At 38.2% G+C, this 19,164-nt stretch overlaps 1 protein-coding gene across 7 annotated transcripts in view; it reads left to right on the forward strand.

The window, feature by feature from the left end:
* Positions 1 to 19,164, forward strand: part of RASGRF2 (Ras protein specific guanine nucleotide releasing factor 2) — a 244,035-nt gene that overhangs the window by 64,547 nt on the left and 160,324 nt on the right. For all 7 annotated transcript variants that reach the window (XM_059060647.2, XM_059060646.2, XM_059060648.2 and 4 more), the window contains exons 3-4: positions 15,216 to 15,363; positions 17,632 to 17,721. In XM_059060647.2, coding sequence (XP_058916630.1) covers positions 15,216 to 15,363; positions 17,632 to 17,721 — 238 coding nt within the window. The remainder of the gene's footprint in view (positions 1 to 15,215; positions 15,364 to 17,631; positions 17,722 to 19,164) is intronic.

The following is a 19,164-nucleotide window of genomic DNA, read 5'->3' on the forward strand; positions in this document are numbered from 1 at the left end:
TGAACTTGACGAGCAGAGAGACTTAATCCTCCAGTTAAGATTTTCAATTGTCCTCTTGTCCACTAAAGAAACCTCTAATCCAGCCTCTTGGGTCTATTTTTCTCTATAGTCCTTTTGATTACACATGCCTCAGGTGGCCTGTCGTCCATATTCCCCCTTCTTTCTCTCTCAATCTCTTCACCGCTCCCTCCAACACACACACACACACACACCATGGTAATTGTTCCAAACACCTAATTCTTGTACCCTCATTCTTTTTACTTGGATAGAGGCTTAATTTAGAGCAAAGTGTATAATACAAAATCTGTCCAACACTGAAGGATACACCGTGTGTATCCTATCATCCCCGTAAAATCAGTGCTTTGTAGAATGTGCATGGAAAAATCCCTCACAAATCAGAAGAGCGATTACATAGAAAAGCTGAAAAAGCTTTATGTTTCATAGCAAAACCACAGGACTAGAAAATCAGAAATGGGTGTTGATGTTATAGCCCAAAGCAATCCCAAGGCCATATTTTGTATTCTTCTGGTAACAGTAAAACTATCACTATTTAAAAAAATGTGGACTTTGTTGTTTTGAGATATTGGATTTCTTTACTATGAACTTCTGTCAGATCTTTGCCTCCAGATTTGCCCTATGAAAGAGACTTTGGCATTTTTTTCCCTTAGAGTTTGAACAGTACAACACAAAAGAAAAGGGGTAGTGTTTGTGGACTGTGAAAGATTTACTTGGTTGGGTGGTAGAATTTGTTTTCTATAGAGAAAAGTTGGGCTTGGATTGTCTTATTTGCAGCCCTTTGTTAATACTTCTACCTACCAGTTATCTTTCCTGTTCCTTACGGTAGTTTTGCTTCAGATGCTCATCTTGTCTCCTTCCTTAACCATCAGCTTACACTGCAGTGCGACCTTGTGTCTCCACTCACAAAGCAGGCATTCCGTCCCCATGTGCACCTGGGCTCACCCACTGCAGGGGTCCGCCCCAGGGGAACATCTCTGGTTCAATGGAGAGCTCCTCCGGTAGCCTCTTCCCTCTGATTTTCTTGCTCCATTAATTATTCCTTTTCTCTCGTACAGTTCCAGTCTATTTACCTGAGCCTCCTCTCTCCCCCTATCCCATCACTTTGACATTTTTCTTGTGTTCTTTGGTTTTCCTTAAATCTCTCCCACCTTAGAAGAAACCAAAAAACCCCTCCCTTGGCCCTGAATCCTCTTCCAGCTGCTGACCTCTCTCGAAAGCACAGCCAGGCTTCTTGGAGAAATGGTTTTGTTGTTCTTCCTCTGTATGCAGCTCCTGCTCTTTTCAGCCCTTGCCAATGGGTTTCTGTCCCTACCCCACTGAAGCTGTGTCCCTGGGTCAACAATGACTTTCCAAAGCTTTTCTTTCCTTATATAACTTTGTAGAACGAGAAGAGATTCATGGGAGTGAATTAGTGTTAGAACCTCTAACACAGATGTGAAACATGAAAAATATTGATTAGCCAGTGGAGTGGACCTATTGATGTAAGAGAATTTGAGAGCCAGAAAAATGGAGGGTAGCGATGTCAAAGTGGCCGTGAATGATGCCTGGGGGCCTGGTCTTGCTTAGGTAAGGGCGCTGCTGTTTATGCTCAAACATTGCTTAAATAGGAACTGCACTGCTGTCATCCTGGATTTCCCCAATTCCCAAAGACACCACAATGCCCCTGATATGAGGAAAGCCGATTCCAAAGTTTTCTCAGTAACATTGAGCATAATCCTGGAGATGGTGGGAGTGTTTCTTCAGTTACCCGTTGTATGACTTTTCAGCTTGGGTTTTAACTATAGTTCTCTCTCTCTGATATTCTGGATATATATGCTAATTATAATCATCTAGCATATTAGACATGTATCTCTCATTAGCAAATATGTCTTCAATCAAAATAACTATGATAAGGTTCTGTCCCAAGTAACAATTCCTTGCTAAGCTGATACAGATTTTTCCCTTCTATAAAAATAATTAAGGGCTATGATTTTATACTGTGCCTCTTCTCTGGACTTTTCAGGATTCTACTGGAATATTTCCTTCTCTCCTGTGTGTAGTAGTGGTGGTTTGGTTTTGGTTATAAATATTATACAAGAATATTTTACTCCCATATATGTGCCATCTGTTGATACTCAACAGATTAGTTTGGCTTCCATCATGTTGATTTATATGGCTTAATTTTATTATTCCCCTTTGCAGTGAGAAACCATTTTTTTCTTGAGGGAAGTTAAACTGAATAATAAAAATAAAGAAATAAAGAAAAATATAAATAAAACGAAACAGAAGTAATGAATAGATTAGTTTAATAGATTAAACTTGATAAATGTTTACCTTATGTCTTTTAAATTTAAAAAAAACTCTTAAACTTGAGCATTGTCTAGTAACTGGAAAACTTAATCAGACAAAACATATAATGGAAATATAGTAGAATAGAAATAGCAATGCTTTGAAAATTCTTACATTGAAGGGAAGTCATGCATGCGTTTTCAGTTGATTTGACACAGTCTGGAGTAGACTTTTATTTACTAGTGGGATACATAAAGAAAGCTTTAACAACCCAATCAAAAAATGGGCAGAAGACCTAAATAGACATTCCTCCAAAGAAAACATACAGATTGTCAAGAGGCATGTGAAAAGATGTTCAATATCATTAATCATTAGAGAAATGCAAATCAAAACTATAATGAGATATCATCTCACACCTGTCAGAATGGCCATGATCAAAAAATCTAGGAACAATAAATGCTGGAGAGGGTGTGGAGAAAAGGGAACCCTCTTGCACTGTTGGTGGGAATGTAAACTGATACAGCCACTATGGAGAACAGTATGGAGGTTCCTTAAAAAACTAAAAATAGAACTACCATATGATCCTTCAATCCCACTCCTGGGCATATATCCGAAGAAAAACATGGTCCAAAAGGATACATGCACCCCAGTGTTCATTGCAGCACTGTTTACAATAGCCAAGACATGGAAGCAACCTAAATGTCTGTCGACAGAGGAATGGATAAAGAAGATGTGGTACATATATACAGTGGAATATTACTCAGCCATAAAAAGAATGAAATAGGGCTTCCCTGGTGGCACAGTGGTTAAGAATCCACCTGCCAAGGCAGGGGACACAGGTTCAAGCGCTGGTCCGGGAGGATCCCACATGCTGCGGAGCAACTAAGCCCGTGCGCCACAACTACTGAGCCTGTGTTCTAGAGCCCGCCAGCCACAACTACTGAGCCCGTGTGCCTCAGGTACTGAAGCCCGTGCACCTAGAGCCTGTGCTCCACAAGAGAAGCCACCGCTATGAGAAGCCCGTGCAACGCAATGAAGAGCAGCCCCCGCTCAACCCCAACTAGAGAAAGCTCACACGCAGCAGTGAAGACCCAACACAGCCAAAAATTAAAAAAAAATTTTTAATTAAAAATTTTTTTTAATTAATAAAAAAGGAATGAAATAATGCCTTTTGCAGCAAAATGGTTGGTCCTATAGATTGTCATACCAAGTGAAGTCAGACAAAGAGAAATATTGTCTATTGCTTATATGGGGAATCTAAAAAGAAATGATTCAAATGAACTTATTTATAAAACAGAGACAGACTCACAGACTTAGAGAACTTAATTCCCCAGGGGGGAAGGGTGGAGGGAAGGGATAGTTAGGGAGTTTGGGACTGACATGTACATACTGCTATATTTAAAAAGCATAACCAACAAGGACCTACTGTATAACACAGGGAACTCTGCTCAATATTATGTAACAACCTAAATGGGAAAAGAATTTGAAAAAAAAAATAGGTACATGTATCTGTATAACTGAATCACTGTGCTGTACACCTGAAATTATCAGAACATTGTTAATCAACTATACTCCAATATAAAATAAAAAGCTAAAGAGAAAGCTTTATGATTTTAAGGTGGGAGGATATCTTGAATGACTTGAAAATTTTGAGAAATGAAAAAAGTATTTTGTGAAGAAGAATAAACCATGCAAAATACATCACATTAGATGACTTTTTTTTTTTTTTTTCATTTGACAGTGACTTCATTTGAATGACTATTTTGTGGCAGGCCCCATGCTAGATGCTGGACTAATCTCTAACATTTTTTCCTGGATTATTGTGAAACTTCCAACTGGTCTCCCTTTCTCCCCTTGTACTCCACCCCTCACCTCTGTCCTTTCCCACCACAGCAGCCAGTGTGATCCTGTTAAAAAGTCGAATTTGCCACACCTCTGATTAAAGCTCGGCATCTCATGCAGGGTGAAAACCTGAGACTCTATATTGGTCTATGTGCATTAGGATCCTGTTCCCTCTTCTGCCTCTCACGTACTCCCCGCAGTAAACTGGCCACTTTGCCATTCCCCACACAGGCCAGACCCACTCCCACCACAGGGCTTTTGCACTTGCTCTTTCCTCTACTTGGAAGTCTCTTCCCCCAGCTGGCCACAAGGCTCACTCCTCAGGTTGTTACTCCAGTGCTGGCTTCTCAGTGAGACCCTGGTTGAAGGTCTCTTGGTTAAAGAGACCCTCTTTTACACCCTGGTTAAAATTGTAACCCCATCTCCCCCACTTTCTTTCATACTCCTCCATTTTTTCCTTTAAGGTAACCATCACCAGGTAACATACTGTATATTTTTCTTATTTATTTTATTGTCTTTTGCTCCGCAGTACAGTATATACTCCACCAGGGCACAGATTTTTTCCCCTACTTTGTTTATTCCTGTATCCAGTGCTTTGAACAGTTTCTGGGTACATAACAGTCAATAAATATTGAATGAAAGAATGAATTTCGAGTCACAGAAACTTATAAAGAAGGAAATAAACATCTCATAATCCCACCTCACAGAGTAAATAACTGCCATTAGGACTTGTGCGTGTGTGTGTGGGGGGTTCCACTTAGTATTATAGAGATGTTGGAAAAATACAGAAAAGTACAGAAGAAGTGATTAAAAATGACCCATAATTGCTCCAACCAGAGAAAACTCCTTTTTGTGTTTGAAGTATCTATCTTTCCCTCTTTCTCTCCCCTACTTCCCAACCCCTTGTAGCTGTGATATACATAATTTTCTCTCTCTGCAAGTGAACATGTATGCATGTGCATGCACAAATCATATTTATTTTAATCTCCTGGGTTTTTTGTTATTGTTCATTTATTAGTAAGTCTTGGGTATGTTCCATTATGTTCGCTATTCTTTAAAATATGATTTTAAATGGCTTGTATCATTCTATTGTGTAGCTGTACTATTGCTTTTTTAATCACTTCCACATTGTATAGACATATATTTAGATTGTTTCCATTTTCGTATATTTATTTTAATGAATGAACATCTTGTTTCTTTGTACATTTTTTGCAAGTCTTTATTTTTCTTGGGTTAGATTATTAGAAGTGAAATTACTGTGACCAAGGATATGTATGACCTTTTTAACCTATCCTGATACATATTGTGACATTGTCTTCTGGAATGGCTCACTCCAGTAGAGAGTACCCATTTTACCATATCCTTACTGGCACCGAGTAGCACTGTTTTCTAAAACTCTTGATAAATTTGATAAAAAATTTTTACTACTTTGATTAAGTAGGACCTTTTTCCTATATTTATTAGTCATTCATATATTATATTCTATAAAGTCCTTTTGTCTATTTCTTGACACAGTAATTTTAGGCAGTATTATTGGCACCTTGCTATAAAAATGAAGAATTTTACACTCTTTCAATATCTCTTACCTCTCCTCGCTCTGTCCCCTCTGTTTTTGTTACTTACTTACTTTTGGCTCTTACAATGGTTGACTTTTTATCTTAAAATAATATCATTAAGCCTCTATTAATTTATTAGCTTTGGGCAGTATGTATTGACTCTCTGCTATGAGGTACATAAATTAAGACATTTAATGTGTTGTTATTGTTCTTTTCTCTTTTCTAACCCTGAGGTTTTATTACTTTTGCTATTATTTATTATCTATTTATAAACTTTTAAACATTTACCTTCTGTTCTCTAAATTTAATTAAGCCTCTGTTGATTCTGAAAATTAAAAAACAGTGAGGGGTATGTACATCATGGTTTTACAAATATTATGTACCAACTATCATGGCTGATGTTTGATTCCACAGAAAATGAAATATAATCATATGCAATTGTATATTTGCTCCTTGAAGGAGAATCTTGCATGCATTTACTTCTGATTTCTTTCTAGTGACCTTTACTTCATCAAAGGTTTGTATTCTTGCATTCCATGTCATCTTTTGTCTTTGTTTTCTGTTTTGTTTGGTTGGAAAACCTCCTCATAATTTTCCTCCTGTAGTAAGCGTGGTCGTTACTAAACTCTTTCTATCTTGAACTGGCACTTGATTGATTGACTGGTTGCCTGGCTGTAGGAATTTAGGTTCAAAATAATTTTCCTTCAATTCTCTATTGTGATCTAGCATCCGAGGTTACTGATGAGAAGTGTATCATCTTGATACTCACTGCTTTCTTTTTTTCTTTTAGCATCTTTATTGGAGTATAATTGCTTTACAATGGTGTGTCAGTTTCTGCTTTACAACAAAGTGAATCAGTTATACATATACCTATGTTCCCATATCTTTTCCCTCTTGCGTCTCCCTCCCTCCCACCCTCCCTATCCCACCCCTCTATGTGGTCACAAACCACCTAGCTGATCTCTCTGTGCCATGTGGCTGCTTCCCACTAGCTATCCACCTTACGTTTGGTAGGGTATATATGTCCATACCACTCTCTCACTTCGTAACAGCTTACCCTTCCCCCTCCCCATATCCTCAAGTCCATGCTCTAGTAGGTCTGTGTTTTATTCCCATCCTACCCCTAGTCTCTTCATGACATTTTTTTTTTTTTCTTTTAACATCTTTATTTGAGTATAACTGTTTTACAATAGTGGGTTAGTTTCTCCTTTACAACAAAGTGAATCAGTTATACATATACCTATGTGCCCATAACTCTTCCCTCTTTTGTCACCCTCCCTCCCACCCTCCCTATCCCACCCCTCTAGGTGGTCACTAAGTACAGAGGTGAACTCCCTGTGCTATGCTGTAGCTTCCCACTAGCTATCTAATTTACATTTGGTAGTGTGTATATGTCCCTGCCACTCTCTCACATCGTCACAGCTTACCCTTCCCCCTCCCCATATCCTCAAGTCCATGCTCTAGTAGGTCTGTGTTTTATTCCCTCCTACCACTAATCTCTTCATGACATTTTTTTCCCTTAGATTTCATATATATGTGTTAGCATATGGTATTTGTCTCCTTCTGACTTACTTCACTCTGTATGACAGACTCCAGGTCCATCCACCTCACTACAGATAACTCAGTTTCATTTCTTTTTATGGCTGAGTAATATTCCATTGTATATATGTGCCACATCTTCTTTATCCATTCATCTGTTGATGGACACTTAGGTTGCTTCCATGTCCTGGCTATTGTAAATAGAGCTGCAATGAACATTTTGGTACATGATTCTTTTTGAATTATCGTTTTCTTAGGGTATATGCCCAGTAGTGGGATTGCTGGGTCATATGGTAGTTCTATTTGTAGTGGGTTTTTTTTGTAGTTTTTTAAAGGAACCTCCATATTGTTCTCCATAGTGGCTGTATCAATTTACATTCCCACCAGCAGTGCAAGAGTGTTCCCTTTTCTCCACACCCTCTGCAGCATTTATTGTTTCTAGATTTTTTGATGATGGCCATTCTGACCGGTGTGAGATGATACCTCATTGTAGTTCTGATTTGCATTTCTCTAATGATTAATGATGTTGAGCATTTTTTCATGTGTTTGTTGGCAATCTGTATATCTTCTTTGGAAAAATGTCTCTAGGTCTTCTGCCCATTTTTGGATTGGGTTGTTTGTTTTTTTATTATTGAGCTGCATGAGTTGCTTATAAATTTTGGATATTAATCCTTTGTCAGTTGCTTCATTTGCAACTATTTTCTCCCATTCTGAGGGTTGTCTTTTGGTCTTGTTTATGGTATCCTTTGCTGTGCAAAAGCTTTTAAGTTTCATTAGGTCCCATTTGTTTATTTTTGTTTTTATTTCCATTTCTCTAGGAGGTGGGTCAAAAAGGATCTTGCCGTGATTTATGTCATAGAGTGTTCTGCCTATGTTTTGCTCTAAGAGTTTGATCGTGTCTGGCCTTACATTTAGGTCTTTAATCCATTTTGAGTTTATTTTTGTGTATGGTGTTAGGGAGTGTTCTAATTTCATACTTTTACATGTAACTGTCCAGTTTTCCCAGCACCACTATTGAAGAGGCTGTCTTTTCTCCGCTGTATATTCTTGCCTCCTTTATCAAAGATAAGGTGACCATATGTGTGTGGGTTGATCTCTGGGCTTTCTATCCTGTTCCACTGATCTATATTTCTGTTTTTGTGCCAGTACCATACTATCCTGATTACTGTAGCTTTGTAGTACACTCTGAAATCAGGGAGCCTGATTCCTCCAGCTCCATTTTTCGTTCTCAAGATTGCTTTGGCTATTCGGGGTCTTTTCTGTTTCCATACATATTGTGAAATATTTTGTTCTAGTTCTGTAAAAAACGCCAGTGGTAGTTTGATAGGGATTGCATTGAATCTGTAGATTGCTTTGGGTAGTAGAGTCATTTTCACAATGTTGATTCTTCCAATCCAAGAACATGGTATATCTCTCCATCTACTGGTATCATCTTTAGTTTCTTTCATCAGTGTCTTATAATTTTCTGCATACAGATCTTTTATCTCCTTTGGTAGGTTTTTTCCTAGATATTTTATTCCTTTTGTTGCAGTGGTAAATGGGAGTGTTTTCTTAATTTCTCTCTCAGATTTTTCATCATTAGTGTATAAGAACGCCAGAGATTTCTGTGCATTAATTTTGTATCCTGCTACTTTACCAAATTCATTGATTAGCTCTGGTAGTTTTCTGGTAGCATCCTTAGGATTCTCTATGTATAGTATCATGTCATCTGCAAACAGTGACAGCTTTACTTCTTCTTTTCTGATTTGGATTCCTTTTATTTCTTTTTCTTCTCTGATTGCTGTGGCTAGAACTTCCAAAACTATGTTGAATAAGAGTGGTGAGAGTGGGCAACCTTGTCTTGTACCTGATCTTAGTGGAAATGGTTTCAGGTTTTCACCATTGAGAACGATGTTGGCTGTGGGTTTGTCATATATGGCCTTTATTATGTTGAGAAAAGTTCCCTCTATGCCTACTTTCTGCAGGGTTTTTATCATAAATGGGTGTTGAATTTTATCAAAAGCTTTCTCTGCATCTGTTGAGATGATCATATGGTTTTTCTCCTTCAGTTTGTTGATATGGTATATCACGTTGATTGATTTGCGTATATTGAAGAATCTTTGCATTCCTGGAATAAACCCCACTTGATCATGGTGTATGATTCTTTTAATGTGCTGTTGGATTCTGTTTGCTAGCATTTTGTTGAGGATTTTTGCATCTATGTTCATCAGTGATATTGGCCTGTAGTTTTCTTTCTTTGTGACGTCTTTGTCTAGTTTTGGTATCAGGGTGATGGTGGCCTCATAGAATGAGTTTGGGAGTGTTCCTCCCTCTGCTATCTTTTGGAAGAGTTTGAGAAGGATAGGTGTTAGCTCTTCTCTAAATGTTTGATAGAATTCACCTGTAGAGCCATCTGGTCCTGGGCTTTTGTTTGTTGGAAGTTTTTTTTTTTTTTTTAATGGACTCATTACAATGGTATTTATTTTATTTTATTTTATTTATTTATTTATTTATTTATTTTTTATTTTTTGTGGCACGTGGGCCTCTCACTGTTGTGTCCTCTCCCGTTGTGGAGTACAGGCTCTGGACACACAGGCTCAGTGGCCATGGCTCGCGGGCCTAGCCGCTCCGTGGCATGTGGGATCTTCCTGGACCGGGGCACGAACCCGTGTCCCCTGCATCGACAGGCGGACTCTCAACCACTGCGTCATCAGGGAAGCCCTGTTGGAAGATTTTTAATCACAGTTTAAATTTCATTGCTTGTGATTGGTCTGTTCATATTTTCTATTTCTTCCTGGTTCAGTCTCAGCAGGTTGTGCATTTGTAAGAATTTGTCCATTTCTTCCAGGTTGTCCATTTTATTGGCATACAGTTGCTTGTAGTAATCTCTCATTATCTTTTGTATTTCTGCAGTGTCAGTTGTTACTTCTCCTTTTTAATTTCTAATTCTATTGATCTGAGTCTTTTCCATTTTTTTCCTATTGTGTCTGGCTAATGGTTTATCAGTTTTGTTTACCTTCTCAAAGAACCAGCTTTTACTTTTATTGATCTTTGCTGTCATTTCCTTCATTTCTTTTTCATTTATTTCTGATCTGATCTTTATGATTTCTTTCCTTTTGCTAAATTTGGGTTTTTTTTGTTCTTCTTTCTCCAATTGCTTTAGGTGCAAAGTTAGGTTGTTTATTCGAGATGTTTCCTGTTTCTTACGGTAGGATTGTATTGCTCTAAACTTCCCTCTTAGAACTGCTTATGCTGCATCCCATAGGCTTTGGGTCGTCATTGTCATTTGTTTCTAAGTATTTTTTGATTTCCTCTTTGATTTCCTCGGTGATCACTTCATTATTAAGTAGTGTATTGTTTAGCCTCCATGTGTTTGTACTTTTTACAGATCTTTTCCTGTAATTGATATCTAGTCTCATAGCATTGTGGTTGGAAAAGATACTTGATACAATTTCAATTTTCTTAAATTTACCAAGGCTAGATTTGTGACCCAAGATACGATGTATCCTGGAGAATGTTCCATGAGCACTTGAGAAAAATGTGTATTCTGTTGTTTTTGGATGGAATGTCCTATAAATATCAATTAAGTCCATCTTCTGTAATGTATCATTTAAAGCTTGTGTTTCCTTATTTATTTTCATTTTGGATGATCTGTCCATTGGTGAAAGTGGGGTGTTAAAGTCCCCTACTATGATTGTATTACTGTTGATTTCCCCTTTTATGGCTGTTAGTATTTGCCTTATGTATTGAGGTGCTCCTATGTTGGGTGCATAAGTATACAGTTGTTATGTCTTCTTCATGGATCAATCCCTTGATCATTATGTAGTGTCCTTCTTTGTCTCTTGTAATAGTTTTTATTTTAAAGTCTATTTTGTCGGATATGAGAATTGCTACTGCAGCTTTCTTTTGATTTCCATTTGCATGGAATATCTTTTTCCATCCCCTCACTTTCAGTCTGTATGTGTCCCTAGGTCTGAAGTGGTCTCTTGTTGACAGCATATATATGGGTCTTGTTTTTGTATCCATTCAGCCAGTCTGTGTCTTTTGGTGGGAGCATTTAATCCATTTACACTTAAGGTAATTATTGATATGTATGTTCCTATTACCATTTACTTAATTATTTCGAGTTTGTTCTTGTAGGTCTTTTCCTTCTCTTGTGTTTCTCGCCTAGAGAAGTTCCTTTAGCGTTTGTTGTAAAGCTAGTTTGGTGGTGCTGAACTCTCACAGCTTTTGCTTGTCTGTAAAGGTTTTAATTTCTCCATCAAATCTGAATGAGATCCTTGCTAAGTAGAGTAATCTTGGTTGTAGGTTTTTCTCCTTTATCACTTTAAATATGTGCTGCCACTCCCTTCTTGCTTGCAGAGTTTCTGCTGAAAGATCAGATGTTAACCTTATGGGGATTCCCTTGTGTGTTATTTGTTGTTTTTCCCTTGCTGCTTTTAATATGTTTTCTTTGTATTTAATTTTTGATAGTTTGATTAATATGTGTCTTGTCGTATTTCTCCTTGTTTTTATCTTGTATGGGACTCTCTGTGCTTCCTGGACTTAACTATTTCCTTTCCCATATTAAGGAAGTTTTCAACTGTAATCTCTTCAAATATTTTCTCAGTCCCTTTCTTTTTCTCTTCTTCTGGGACCCCTGTAATTCAAATGTTGGTGTGTTTAATGTTGTCCCAGTGGTCTCTGAGACTGTCCTCAGTTCTTTTCCTTCTTTTTTCTTTATTCTGCTCTGCAGTAGTTATTTCCACTATTTTATCTTCCAGGTTACTTATCCGTTCTTCTGCCTCAGTCACTCTGCTATTGATCCCTTCTAGAGTATTTTAAATTTCATTTTTGTGTTGTTCATCATCGCTTGTTTCTTCTTTAGTTCTTCTAGGTCCTTGTTAAACATTTCTTGCATTTTCTCTTTCCAAGATTTTGGATCATCTTTACTATCATTATTCTGAATTGTTTTTCAGGTAGACTGCCTATTTCCTCTTCATTTGTTAGGTGGTGGGTTTTTACCTTGCTCCTTCATCTGCTGTGTGTTTTTCTGTCTTCTCATTTTGCTTATCTTACTATGTTTGGGGTCTCCTTTTCACAGGCTGCAGGTTAGTAGTTCCCGTTGTTTTTGGTGTCTGTCCCCAGTGGCTAAGGTTGGTTCAGTGGGTTGTGTAGGTTTCCTGGTGGAGGGGACTAGTGCCTTTGTTCTGGTGGCTGAGTCTGGATCTTGTCTTTGTGGTGGGCAGGTCCACGTCTGGTGGTGTGTTTGGGGCTGTATGTAGCCTTATTATGATTTTAGGCAACCTCTCTTCTAATGGATGGGGCTGTGTTCCTGTCTTGTTAGTTGTTTGTCATAGGGTGTCCAGCACTGTAGCTTGCTGGTCGTTGAGTGAAGCTGGTTCTTGGCGATGAGATGGAGATCTCTGGGAGATTTTCACCATTTGATATTACGTGGAGCTGGGAAGTCTCTTGTGGACCAGTGTCCTGAACCTGGCTCTCCCACCTCAGTGGCAGAGCCCTGACCCCTGTCTGGAGCACCAAGAGCCTGTCCTCCACATGGCTTTTTTTTTTTTTCTTGTCCTTTGTGCTTAGTCTAGTTTCACTGGCTCATAGGGTGCTGCATGCAGAGGCTGCATTCCCCGGTGGCCTCTTCAGACCCGAGTTCCCAGGTATGAAATGGCTGTGCCAGCACCTCAACTTTCTCACTTTTTAATGAAAGACCCTGATGATCGTTCCCTTGCCCACTCCCGTCCTTTGTATTTGTTGATTCTGGCTTGGAGCATCTCTGGCCATTCTTGGTGGGAACCATGCTTTTGCAAGGGCTCTGCATGTGTGGTTTCCTTGCTCTACTTTTCCCACCACTCTGATTCTACTTGGTTTTTCTCTTTATGGAATTTCATAAACCTTCTGGTCTATTGACAGCATATTTTCCTGTTTTATAATGTTGTTATGGTTTCATTCTTTAAACAGAAACTATTTTCCTAGCATTTCAGTGGGATCTTGGAAATGAAGGGAGGCAGATATTGGTGATGAGTCTGCATGAATTCAGCTGCACATCCTGGTCTGGACTTTTTCTTTTTATAGGAGCAAATAAAATACTTGTTTGCTACCTAACACTGATCTAACAAATTTGTAAGAAATTTGGCATGTTTCTAATAAAATTGATGAGAAAAGAAAGAATTTTCATTATATTAACTAATTTTCTCCTGCTCTGTTATTACTTTCTCCTTTTAAAGTACCCCAAAGCATATTTCTGTGAAGACTGTACTCTTTTTTTCTTCTTTCCCCCTCTTCCCACTTACACTTACACAGCCTTTCTTTCTACTCTCTTAGGGTAATTTCTTAGAACAAGTGACTTAAAAATATTGCTGACACTATGTATTTTTTTTCTAACACTAATGGCACACGTGATATAAGTGCTGAGAATGTGAGATAATTGAACTAAAATTGTGATTTTAGAACTGTCTTAAGACTCTTTTAGTTCCAAGTAACACAAAGATATTTCAAACTAGTTTAGGTTAAAAGGAGAAGTTATCGGGTGGAAACTGCAATCGTATCTCACCAAACCCAAGGGGAAAATTATATTCAGATATCACGAGGGTCTGGAACCAGAAACTAGAAGCCAACAGATACCCAGGAAGTTATTACTTTTCTGTCTCTCTTGTCTCTGTTTTTCTGAACATCTGCTTATTCTTTTCTCTCTCAGCAGACGTACTTTGCTTTGGCATGGGTGTGGCCAAATATAGCTAACCAACAGTAGTAACCTCAGCTTCCAAGTTCATATCATCTCAGTTCAAGCAAATAAGTTAGAGGCACAATCCGAGATTCCAAGGAGAAAGAATCCAGTTTGTTTAGCTTGGGCCAGTTATGTTTTTTTAGACCAGTGAAGTGTGGTCATGAGGGCAGATTTTGTGTTATAAACATGGCTGCCACAGCCCAAGTTCTCAGAGAAGAGGTAAGTGGATAGAAGATATCTCAAGTGGGCAGATATCTTAAAACATGTCTGTTGTAACATTCTTCTTTATATCCAGTGTGCTGCTTCTCATTAGAGAGACAGTTTAGTTTGTGGTTAAGAACATGGGCTTAGGGTCAGACAGACCTCGATTTGAATCCCAGCTCTGCCACCTTCTAGCTGTGTGACCTCTGTGAGGGTCAGATTCTTTCTCTGTACAGTTGGGGTGATAAAGCCTATCTCTTGGAGTTTCTGGGAGAATGAGAATATATGTGGTACATCCTACACACTCAATAAATAGTTATTATTATTTATTACTATTATCATAGCATTTGGGAAAGATTATGTGAAAGGAGGAACATACATTTTGCTACCCTGAATAGTGCAAGAAGATCTGGAAGCAAAAATCTAGGTGCCACAAAGATCAATAAAAAACTCTAAGAGAGAGCTTTGCCTTTTTCACACTTGGCCAAAGAAGTATACTCAAGTTAGGCTGATGATTTTATTGCCCAATAATCTACACTTATTTTTAGAATGAAAATTTTGCCTCTGTTGGTTTTGGAGAGAAGTCAATGGTCTCATAATTCTAAGGAGAGCCAGGCTGGGCTGGTGGTCACTGGTACAGTCATTATAGTTCTTTCCAGCCAGTGCCTGTTCTGATGGTCCTTGCATTCATTCTGCTTGGTAGCAGGTCTGTTCTGATTGGCTAGTGACTTACCCAGTAAAAGAGTTTGAATATGTGCCATCAATTCAAAGACTTCAGTTTTTGTTAAAGGAGATCCACTATCTTCTTTATAAAACAATAGATTTTCTTTGCATCTTTCTCATTTATATGACAAAGTCGTGGGTCGCAGCTATCGTTATATGAACTCTTCTAAAGGTTATATAAGATGATGATGATTCAAATTCTGTATGGCTAAAGGATATCAAGTGTAAGCCAAACATTAATGTTTACATAAAGTAGAGTTAGCTAACAAACTATGTTTATGGCTTCTTTTTAAATAAATGTAGTATATGCTGTTCTGTATGAAACTGTAGTAGAACAATATCTCAGTGACTAACTGTAATTTTCTCTTAAGTTATGCAGACATTTTGATTGAGAGGGAAGTGTTAATGCAGAAGTACATTCATCTAGTTCAGATCGTAGAGACAGAAAAAATTGCAGCTAACCAACTCCGACATCAACTTGAAGATCAAGATACAGAAATCGAAAGGCTTAAATCAGAGGTATTTCCCAGTTGATAGATTCCTTCTCATTGTTTCATGTTTTTTGTCATCTCCTCATGATTACTTAAGGCCTATCAGGGCAAAATTTTGATCCCAAATTTAGTTCCTCTGCCATCAACACATACATGAGAAGTGAATGTACTGTCTATGTTAGGATTAGGTAAATACGCTACAGTAAAATATCAGGATAATATGCTATTTTTAAATTATTTGTGCTCCTGATGTCCTTCATTTGCTTGACTATTCAAGAGTTGACTGTAATATTTAACTGTTTTTCAGATTGACTCACGGTAATGATAATTGTGAGTCTGTGATGGATTCACTTCAAGTCCGAATGACAACTAAGGCAGGTCCAAACATGAATTCAGAAAGTCTTGACTTTTTCTCAAGCTCAGGAGTCCAACTTTCTCCCCTCTAGAATTTTGAAAAACTCATTAAGTATAAGACGTAATGCTAGGGTGCATTTTTTTCCTGAAGTTGGAATTCACTTCCAGCCCCACTCCAAGTTTAAAAACTCCTCAGGTTTTGCACCCCCAGGTAGGGAGACTGACTCCAGTGAGAGCAGAAGGTGGTCGTGGAGCCAGCAGCCATGGTGGTGTGTCTGGGTCCTCCCTTGTCTCCGAGGCACCTCCATCTGTGTACAGAAACCTGAGTATACCTTCCCTTGCTGTCCTGTCATGCCTAGTGGGAAGTGATCAATATCTGAAGAATTGAAGAGGAATGTAGCAAATGAGGTTTTTCTACTCTTTTTGACCAGTGGTGCAGTAGTGTCTTCTTAGCTCCAAAGTAAAGAATAGGACAGAATGAAACCTACTACTACTAACTGTATCCTTGTTGACAGAAACAGTGCAGCGCCTCAGCCTTGGTAACTTCTTGTCGTTTTTCTGTCATTCAACATTTTCTTCTCCATTTCCTCACGTCTTCTTCTAAGACATACTGTGCAAATCCTGGGAGGGTTTTCACCCCCTACTGCCTGTGTACATCACCTCCAGCAGATAGCGCATGGGTATAAGCTGATTCCTATTGGGATATGATTGCCTCTCTGATGATGATAAGTTGCAGACTATTCACCGTATCATTAGTGCTGTTAACTTCCCGATCCAACCCTGAAATCTGAGAGAATGAAAACAACAACAGAAAACTTAACAAACCTGCATCTTAAAAGACTATATCAGGCACTGTAATTTAAAACAAAATTATTGTGTTCTGTATATGCCACAGTTAGCTGGAGCAGATGCTTGTCTGCTAAGTGAAAGAGGTAGGCATTTACTCCGTGAGAGGAACTCAGCACCAGGCGATGTTCCCCAATATTTATTTGTGTGTGCTTCTCTGTCTTCACTCTGTTCTATTTTAGTCTGAATATATATTGCAGCTAGAAACTGTCAGTAGCAGGTATGTCTTGTGTGGTCGCTTGACAGGAACCATAACTTGTTTCCTACTCCTTTTATTTTCCCACTTCCCTGCCAGAAAAGTGGCAGAAGAGAGTATTTGGTAATGGGGCAAAATGTGAAGACGGGGCAGAGGGGGCAATTATAACCCCAGTGTTTTAATTGTTTGCTTGTTAGTAAATCTGAGTAGGTCCTTAAGTTTGCAAGAACCTGCAATTGAGTGATAGTCCAGGGAATGTCATCACTAAGTGTAGCTCAGAGGCTGCCTGGTTTTGAGTCACCCTTCGTGGGTCACAGAACTGAGCTGGGTCTTTAAAGAGATCCCAAGTTGTTTCAGTTCTTTTTGCATTTTTGTCTTTCTTGGCTGGCTTGGACCAACCCCTGGGCTCTGAAGTTCCTTTTGCAGTTACCATTTTCCAAAGGAGATCTGTGGGTGCTATACTGTGTGTACTTGGAAGGCCACAGGCTGATTATAGGAAGCAAGAGCTTTGAGCTGAGTGTCACTGCATTTGGAGATCACAGGGCATTACAGAAAGCTGCCTTTGGTAAGATGATTGACATGTCACTGGGATGCTGAGAAGACCTTGGTCTGGTCATCACTGGCATTCAGGGCCCAGTTTTGGACTAACATTTCTCTAAACCAGATCCCAGTTCACACTTTCCACAGTCACTTCTTACAAGCACTTTTGTTAGTAGCATAGCAAAACAAGCTTGAGGTGAAGTTCAGTCTTCTTCCCCTGCCTCAGCACTGAAGGAAGATAAGGTGCATAAAAAGCAAACATTTCCTGAGGATAAGCTGCCTGTAGGCATAACTTCCTATGATTTATGGCTATAGTCTAGTATTTCCTAAATCATGAAATGGACCAATTTTGTGTTATAGATTGTCGCCCTTAATAAAACCAAGGAACGAATGCGACCTTATCAAAGCAATCAAGAAGATGAGGATCCAGACATCAAGAAGATTAAAAAGGTAGGATGCCTGGGGTTTCCAGCTTTGGGAGAGCGTGGTGACCAGTGGTCTTTCTGTAGTGATGTCTTTGCCACCCTGACTCTTGAGCTGGGAACAATCTTGGTGTTTCTCTTCCGATGGCTCCCAGACTTGCCCTTCAGAGTGATCACACATGGTTTCTTCTCTGGAAAAGTTTCAGCTTGAGATTTCTTTCCAGTTCTGGGAATCCACTTGTAGATTCTGTGAGAAGGATGCCAAAGCCAGACATGAAGCCAGACAGTAGTGTGCTCCAGTTGGGTTATTTAAGTGCTGCTGAACCTTCTGATTTTGTGCTGCTTTTATATTTGGGGGGAGTAGTTTTAAAATTGCATTTCAAAAACATTTCTTTTAGCTTTAGTCTTCAGTGCTTATTCAGAGAATTTTTTGTTTTGTTTTGAATGTGTGAGAAGATTGAGTGAATCAATACATCTGCTCAGGTTTCTGGTTTATTGTTGTTTCTTTCTTGTTTAACATCCACATAATCAGCATCTCTTTTCACCTTATTGTCATTTACAACTGTACAACTTTTGCAATTAACCAGACCCAGGCACTCACTCTAGTCTACTTTGTTTGTTTTATATCATCTTGATTTTGAGTTCCATAATCTTAATTGTCCTGCTTAAAAGCACTTACTCAGCTTTAACATTATGTGAAAAGCTTCTCAGTTAAAGAACTATTTCTTCTAAATTTTTTCTTATTCCTGTTTTCTCATGCTAAGTAATTATTCCCCTTCAGTTGCAAAACAACTTTAAATATTGCTCAGAATTTGAAATAGAAATGCTCCTTAGGGCTAAGTTGCACTGTTTTCAGTTTTCAAGAAATAACAAAGTAAAATAACAACATTCCTCTCTTAGAATTTAAAAATTTTAAAATTGAATTTGCTTTATTTTATTGTTACAAGGTGAATGCTTATGCAGCTGCATATAAACAAAGGTATCAGTAAAATAACAATTGTAGTAAAATCCTATTGTAGAAACTGATAGTAAGTAAGTAAGCCAGCTTTTGCTCAGCAGGTAATACTTGCCCAAGTAAATAGAAAGATTTTATTTAACACAAAACTCAGTTAAGTTGATTTTTGAAAATACTTCTGTTAAATGGAGGAATAATGATAAAATACATAATTTTTCCAGTTTCTATCTTCCTATTTCTTAATAGAAATAAGTTTTTTAAAACCTCAGTTTTGAACTTGTTAAATAGGTTTTGAATTTAACTCTATGGTCCATTGTGTCCCCAGTCAAACTAATGTCTGTGTGGAAAGGGATGTATACAAATGAATTAGTTTCTGTATTCTGATCTTGACAAATATCAACAAAATTTTTTAACTTCAAGAGACCAAAAATTGAAATTGGTTCACAGAAATTTCCCATTAGATTTCTCCAAATCATATGCATATAATTTCCTCCACATAATTCTACTAAGATGTGT

This window comes from Kogia breviceps, chromosome 4 (assembly GCF_026419965.1).
Source record: "Kogia breviceps isolate mKogBre1 chromosome 4, mKogBre1 haplotype 1, whole genome shotgun sequence".
NCBI lineage: Eukaryota > Metazoa > Chordata > Mammalia > Artiodactyla > Physeteridae > Kogia > Kogia breviceps.